We start from the raw sequence: 7,500 nt of genomic DNA, 5'->3' as shown, positions 1-7,500 counted from the left end.
AGACCATAGTGTTAATTATTTTTCTGTTCTGCCTGTTTTTGGTCTCTCCTTCCTTGTGTAGAGTTTTAGCTCTGCGTACCTCACAGCCATCTTATAGTTAGAGTGTGTGAGTGACGGCAGGAGACAGTGAGTGAGTGCAGGGTATCTGCCGGTTTCAACCAGTAAAATGTAAGACTTCTTAAGACCTTTTTAATACCACTTAGAGCAAGATTTAATACCAATTTCATGGTCATACAAGCAACGACTTGAATACAAGAACATTTCATGCCGTACATTTAATATTATTTAATCTCCCGACAGCCAGGCTGCCCCCAAAAAAAATCGTATACCTGTGCAAATAAAATGTACGACTTTTTAATACCTTTTAAGGCCTTACATTGAGAATTAAGAATTTAATCATTTTGAACACTTTATAATACCTCACAGATACCCTGGGGTGAGTGAGTGAGTGAGTGAGTGAGTGAGTGAGTGAGTGAGTGAGTGAGTGAGTGAGTGAGTGAGTGAGTGAGTGAGTGAGTGAGTGAGTGAGCACATACTGTATGTCGCCGTCGACTAAAAACACACTTCTATTCAATCAATATCTGAAATGAAGTAAACATTATTCTTTTATAAAAAACAACCTAACCTTTTTACTGTCCTATACTACCATGCACTCCTCCTACTATTCTAATATGTCTTATGTCCTATGCACTCAACACTGCAGCACCCAAGTTTCAGCACTGTTTGATCGTTGTTACTCAGCTGAAAGAGTTGTGCCCTTCCTGCTGACTTGTCGTACAGAACTTGTAAGTCACTTTGGATGAAAGCTAAATGACTAAATGTAAATGTACGACATTGTGTGTTTGGCAAATAGGATCAGATCGTAATAAATAACATAGCTGTCTTTAGGGGAAAAAAAAAAAAACGTCAAATGACTGTAGGTCATAGCTATTAAAATTGCCCATCACTCAGGCCTAAAGAACGTCATCATAACCCAGATTACGCTGCTCTCTCTCTCCCGGCTGGGTGTGGAGGAGGAGAGCAACATCACAGGCGAGCGACGTGGAAACATCAGCTGCAGCCGCTCAGAGCGGAATTAGAGAAAACAGCCACTTGACAAATTCTATTCGTTGCTTCCTCTTTCTCTGGAGTCCACAGGAACACACAGATACATGAAACGCAAGCAAACACACACACACACACACACGCACACACACACACACACACACACACACACACACACACACACACACACACACACACACACACGCGCGCACACACACACACACACACACACACACACACACACACACACACACACACACACACACACACACACACACACACACACACACACACACACACACACACACACACACACACTCACAGACAGACACACACACACACAGGCGTTTGAAGTCAGTTCTCCGGGGATGGGTGACGCGGAGGTAGAGAGACGTTTCAGCTGCTCTGCCTATAAATAAATGTATTCCACGCGCAGGGTGTGCGATCCAGCTCTCTCGCCAAGAGAGGCAGCGCGGATAATTATCACCGTGGCATTTCACACGGCCTCGTTCCGTTAGCTGTTATTTCGGGCCATGCCGTTTGAAGTTTCCCTCTGTTTCATCTGCCTCTCTCTAAACACCGCGGGCTGTGGCGGGGGGGGGATGGACAGCTGAGCGGTTAAACGGTAGGCTTTTCACGAGACGACAACGACTGCCTCGCTAGCTAACTACGCTTCCTGTCTCTCTGGCTAGCTACGGGGCATCCGCAAGTTTTAACAAGTTAAATCGAAGACTCTCGAAGAACTTTTTAATACCACTTAGAGCAAAACCTTATACCGATTTCAAGAGCATATACTAGCGAAATAGAAAACACACAGCGACACTGAACTGGCGGCTGCAGTTTTTGTGCATTTTGTGGGCAATTGAAATTCTCACGCCTTGCGGTCAAGCGTTTACATACGCACTGCCCCCACTGGTGACATGCTTCATTGCATCATGCAGACGCAAGTGTTAATTCCAGGCTCCACAACTGTTACTAGCGGCTGCAGAATTCGAGAACTATTAGGAATGTCTGACCACTTTTTTCTCATATTTTTATATTCAGAGTTAATTATATTGTTTACATTGTTCATATTTCACATATTTCCATATTCAGATCAAATCCTATTGCCTGTATTGATGTCTTTTCTACTATTACCCTGCCCATACCTGTACCTCCCCATGCTGCTATGATGCCTGAATTCTCCGAAGGGGATCAATAAAGGAATATCTTATCTTATCTTAATTGTGCACAAAATAGGCTCCAAAGGAATGCAGGATACGCGGCTCCGCCCCCTTGTGGACGTGAACATTGCACAACGATACCCTCACACAGGAAGTTCACTTCCATTCAGTCCTGGCGGCAAGCGAGCGAGTGCTACGCATCACACGACTTAAATAACATAAAATGAGTATAACATAAACAGTTCATGGTTTGGTACGCATGCCAGTTCAAAGCAAAGCATGTCCAACACTGGCTTCCAGATCACAAGCTGGATGTTATGAAATAGGACATTGGTGATCCGTTCAGCTTATCTACGTCCAATGTTACCTATGTCCAATGTTACCTATCTCCAATGTTACCTATGTCCAATGTTGCATATGTCCAATGTTGCATATGTCCAATGTTACCTACCCACCTGTAACACCTAATCCACCCACCCACACAGCACATACACACACACACACACACGCACGCACGCACGCACGCACGCATGCACGCACACACGCGCACACACACACACACACACACACACACACACACATACACACACACACACACACACACACACACACAGCACACACACACAGCACACCCACACACACACACACATCTCGGCACCTACACACATGCACACACCAACACACCCACGGAGTGCACTTATCGGTCTAATGTTTATGCATTATTGCCTGAATCAATTCTAGATGAACCGTTGCGTTGGATTGTTTAACACGGTTCCACCTCTAAATGAGGCTGGTCGGAGAACAGCAGATTCTATAATATAGACTAGCCGTAGATAGTAGGGACTTGTTGAGGCATCTTCAAAAAAAAAAGTATCACATTTTATGAAAGTACAGATTCATACCTTCAAAATAAGCCATCACTTGAACATTTTGGTGGGATACTTTTCAAGCTACTTCCTATGAATCATGGTGATTATCACAAAACCTAATCAGAGAAAAATGGCCTTGACATTTTTACACTTAGAGTGTTAAAAAACTACAACCCTACCCAGAATGCATTGTAATCCATGGCCCCCTCTCTCTTTGGAGACAATTAAAAACGTGCTGCGTTCTAGTCGTTCCGATGTCAAAATATAATATCGGCCGCCGATATAATAGCAATATTTTTGGCTTTGGCCATTTAAGGCCTACTATTGAACTTTAAAGTGTTGAACTGTTGTACAATGTTCACAGAATACAGTGACTTGGTCTCAAGTGAGTTAGATGTTGAGAATACTCAGGGTCGGCTTATCCATGGTGTGAATTCAGGACACACTTGTATCCTTTATAAAAAAGTATTTTTAATTAAATATTTATTTTTATTTAACGGTATCGGTTCAATTTAACATATCGGTATCGGCCAGAACAGCAATATTAATACGGGTTATCGGTATCGGCCACAATTTTCACATCGGTGCATCATCACTAATGTCCATAAATCGAGGCCTGACCCGTAAGAAATGTGCCTCAGGTGTGATCTAGAGGCTGCACCGTGCACGTCTTGCACTGCACCTGGCTTTGTACAGAAGTGAGTCCCCCTTTTGGTGTGACCTCTGTGTGACCTCTGAGAGACCAGTGGCCAGGATGCGTCTATTCGAAACCCAAACGGTTCATGCGTTTTGCGAATCTGATTGGCTACTGACGTTTCTGGTCATGTGACATGTGCGCCCAATCGCGTGACGCGCCCATTTCCGCCTCGACCAGCAGCAAACTACCTAACGCCTAGTTTATCACTGGTTAAGCTTAGGCGACTCTTTCGAAGTTGGTTAAGGTTAGAGTTTGGAATCAGGGCTGGCGTTCTATCGTCTCCCTGCTCTAAGACAAACTCTAACCTTAACCAACTTCGAAAGAGTGCCTAAGCTTAACCGGGGAAGGATCTTGCCATCACACGATTGGTGCGACCTGAAACATCAGTGGCCAATCAGAGCGCAAAACGCGAACGCGGAAGCATGTACCGTTTGGGTTTCGAATAGACGCGGCCAGGATCACAGGAGTCACCTTCCCGTGAGATCCGGAGCATTGCCTATTAGGGGAACTTCACGGAATGGACAGAAATAGCTTTGTGTGTGTGGCCAGGGAAAAGGGTAACAGTGACATGGACATCCGAGTACACTCTCCTCACTGATCGATGGCCATCAGAAATTAACAGCTGTATTGCTCTTGAGAGAATCACATATAGTCTCATAGGGTTAAAGCAGAATGTCTCCGTGTGTTTCACTTTATGCACCAACTTTTTGCCGTCTGTTTTTCTTTGTTTTTCATGTCGAGTTTACGTAGGGAGGCAGGGGGGAGGCGGGGTTTATGTTTGTCTTTGATGTTGTGTGTCATGTATTGTGGGCGTGTGATCTCACCGGCACGCCGGGCTCGGACACCGCGATGCTGTCCGGGTACACGGTGGCCGTCACGCACTGGGGGAGGGACGCGGCGAAGCGGTAAGACTCGTCCGCACGCTCACAGCGGTCCTTCTGGGAACACCTGATAGAGAGAGAGAGGAGAGAGAGAGAGAGAGAGAGAGGGAGAGAGAGAGAGAGAGAGAGAGAGAGAGAGAGAGAGAGAGAGAGAGAGAGAGAGAGAGAGAGAGAGAGAGGGTTAATAGTGTTGTTATGAGAATGGAAAGCAGGGACTACGATATGTACCCTTTTCCTGTGGTCGATGTATTTTACGCAAAATATTTTACGCAAAAAACAGGAACACAACGCTAACTAAGTGCTACACACTAAGGGATCTTCATGGTCAGACCCTACATCGAGTAACTTGGGACGCCCCCCCCTCCCCCCCCCCCCCCCCGATCCAACCCCCTTAGAGCTCCTCTGTCTCCCCTCTCCCATTAAAAACAGTGTGTTCCCTCCACCTGCTAGACCGACAGGCACTCTATCCTCATCTCAGTCAGTTCACGTGGGGGCTTTTTAAAGCATGAAGAGAGTCACCTGGCCTCCCCTCCCCGTGACCCACAAACTCTATTTCGACAGGCTTTGACGTGGGACCATTTCACATTCTCGTCCTCTTCCCTTTTATACATGGAGCCCCCCCCCCCCCCCCCCTCCATTTTGCACATTTGTTTAACACTCCATTTCCACCTCACCCTCACTCTATTTCCCCCGTCTCTATCTGTCTCTCTCTCTCTCGTTTCCCCTGTCTCTCTCTCTCCCCCTCCCTCTATCTCTCCCTCTCCCTCTCTCCCCATCTATCCCCCCCCCCTCTCTCTCTCTCCCTCTCTCTTTTCCCCCATCTCTATCTCTCTATCTCTCCCCCTCTTTCCCTCGCTCCTCCTCTACCCCCTACTCTGCCTATCTCCCCCCTATCTCTCTCACTCTCTCTCTCTCTCTTTTCCCCTGTCTATCTCTCTCCCTCATTCCCGCCCTCCCTGATCCCCCTCCTTCTACCCATACCCCCCCCCCTCTCTCTCTCCCTCTCCCCCCCTCTCTCCCCCTATATCCCCCCTCTATCTCCCTCCCCCCCTCTTTTTCTCTCTCTCTCCCCTTATCTCTATCCCTCTCTCCCCCCCCCTCCCTCCTCTCCTCTCTCTCGTCTGTAATTTGCCGCTTCTCTCTTCACCTCCGCCTGGGCGACAGAGAGCGATACTTAATGTTTCTGCCAGGAGGGGGCGCTGTGTGCAGCATGGCTCCCAGAGGAACAGACACACAGACCTGAGCGGTCATTAAGCTGACAAAAAAGCCCTGCATTGATTTTCCTCACTGGGAATTTCTTCTATATTTTTTTTTCCCTTTTCTTTTTCTTTTGTAATTTCATTTCAGTAGGGAGGAGAGGGGAGGGCAGAGGAGGAGAGGGAATGGGGTGGGGGTGGCGGGGGGGGGTGTTGCCATGGTTTCAGGAGACAGCCATTATCTGTGTGTAGTTAGAAGCTGACCCCTTTGCCTCGCTCATTAGCTGAAGTGCATGCCAGTGAATGTAGACTAGCATCCTGATGCCCCCTCCCCCCCCCTCCCTCCCTCCCTCCCTCCCTCCCTCCCTCCCTCCCTCCCTCCCCTCCCTCCCTCCCTCCCTCCCTCCCTCCCTCCCTCCCTCCCTCCCTCCCTCCCTCCTCCATCTCCGGCCTCAGCCTGTCACTCAGCAGAAGCCTCTGTGCTACGTTGTGCTCCATCCCTCACATTCCTGAGAAGGGGAGGGAGGGAGGAGGGAGGGAGGGAGGGAGGGAGGGAGGGAGGGAGGGAGGGAGAGAGAGAGAGAGAGAGGGAGGGAGGGAGGTGAGGGAGGGAGGGAGGGAGGGAGGGAGGGAGGGAGGGAGGGAGGGAGGGAGGGAGGGAGGGAGGGAGGGAGGGAGGGAGGGAGGGAGGGACGGAGGGAGGGAGGGAGGGAGGGAGGGGGGGGGGGGCATCATGGAATGCTCCAGGGTGTTAAGGGAGGTATACAAAAGCATGGCAGCCTGTTGGAGTGTGGAGTGTAGAGTGTGTGCACATTCAGGTATTTTTTTCTCCTCTCACAGAAACACACATGACTGGATACAAAGACACGTGAGGGAGAGAGGGGCAGAAACACACACATACGCGCACACACACAAACAGACACACACACACACACACACGCACACACGCACACACAACACACCACACTTCTGTGCCAGTCCCTGTAATGAGCTGTTGAAATGCAGCTAGAGGCAGTATAGAAGCCCTGGGTGTTCCTACCTCAGAGCGCTGTCCATGGTCCTGAAGCTCTGCTACACTGCAGCTCCTGTACCAGCACTCTCTCTCCTGCTACAGCGCTGTCCGTGGTCCTGAAGCCCTGCTACACTGCAGCTACTGTACCAGCACTCTCTCTCCTGCTACAGCGCTGTCCGTGGTCCTGAAGCCCTGCTACACTGCAGCTCCTGTACCAGCACTCTCTCTCCTGCTACAGTGCTGTCCGTGGTCCTGAAGCCCCTGCTACACTGCAGCTACTGCACCAGCACTCTCTCTCTCTCCTGCTACAGCGCTGTCCGTGGTCCTGAAGCCCTGCTACACTGCAGCTCCTGTACCAGCACTCTCTCTCCTGCTACAGCGCTGTCCGTGGTCCCTGAAGCCCTGCTACACTGCAGCTCCTGTACCAGCACTCTCTCTCCTGCTACAGCGCTGTCCGTGGTCCTGAAGCCCTGCTACACTGCAGCTACTGCAGCAGCACTCTCTCTCCTGCTACAGCGCTGTCTGTGGTCCTGAAGCCCTGCTACCCTGCAGCTCCTGTACCAGCACTCTCTCTCCTGCTACAGCGCTGTCCGTGGTCCTGAAGCCCTGCTACACTGCAGCTCCTGTACCAGCACTCT

General features: G+C 49.5%; 1 protein-coding gene across 1 annotated transcript in view; it reads right to left on the bottom strand.

The window, feature by feature from the left end:
- The window catches only part of LOC311248067 (plexin-A2-like), a gene marked incomplete at both ends in the record, with an annotated part of 17,570 nt that extends 12,849 nt beyond the window's left edge, over positions 1-4,721 (bottom strand). The window contains one exon of the mRNA XM_084339025.1: positions 4,598-4,721. Within this exon, the coding sequence (XP_084195151.1) occupies positions 4,598-4,721 (124 nt within the window). The remainder of the gene's footprint in view (positions 1-4,597) is intronic.
- Between the last annotated feature and the right edge of the window lie 2,779 nt (positions 4,722-7,500).

This window comes from Notolepis coatsorum (assembly GCF_963971535.1).
Source record: "Notolepis coatsorum genome assembly, contig: SCAFFOLD_2539, whole genome shotgun sequence".
NCBI classification, from domain to species: Eukaryota; Metazoa; Chordata; class Actinopteri; order Aulopiformes; family Paralepididae; genus Notolepis; species Notolepis coatsorum.
The sequence above is the reverse complement of the archived record's forward strand: the minus strand, read 5'-3'. Positions and strand labels throughout refer to the sequence as shown.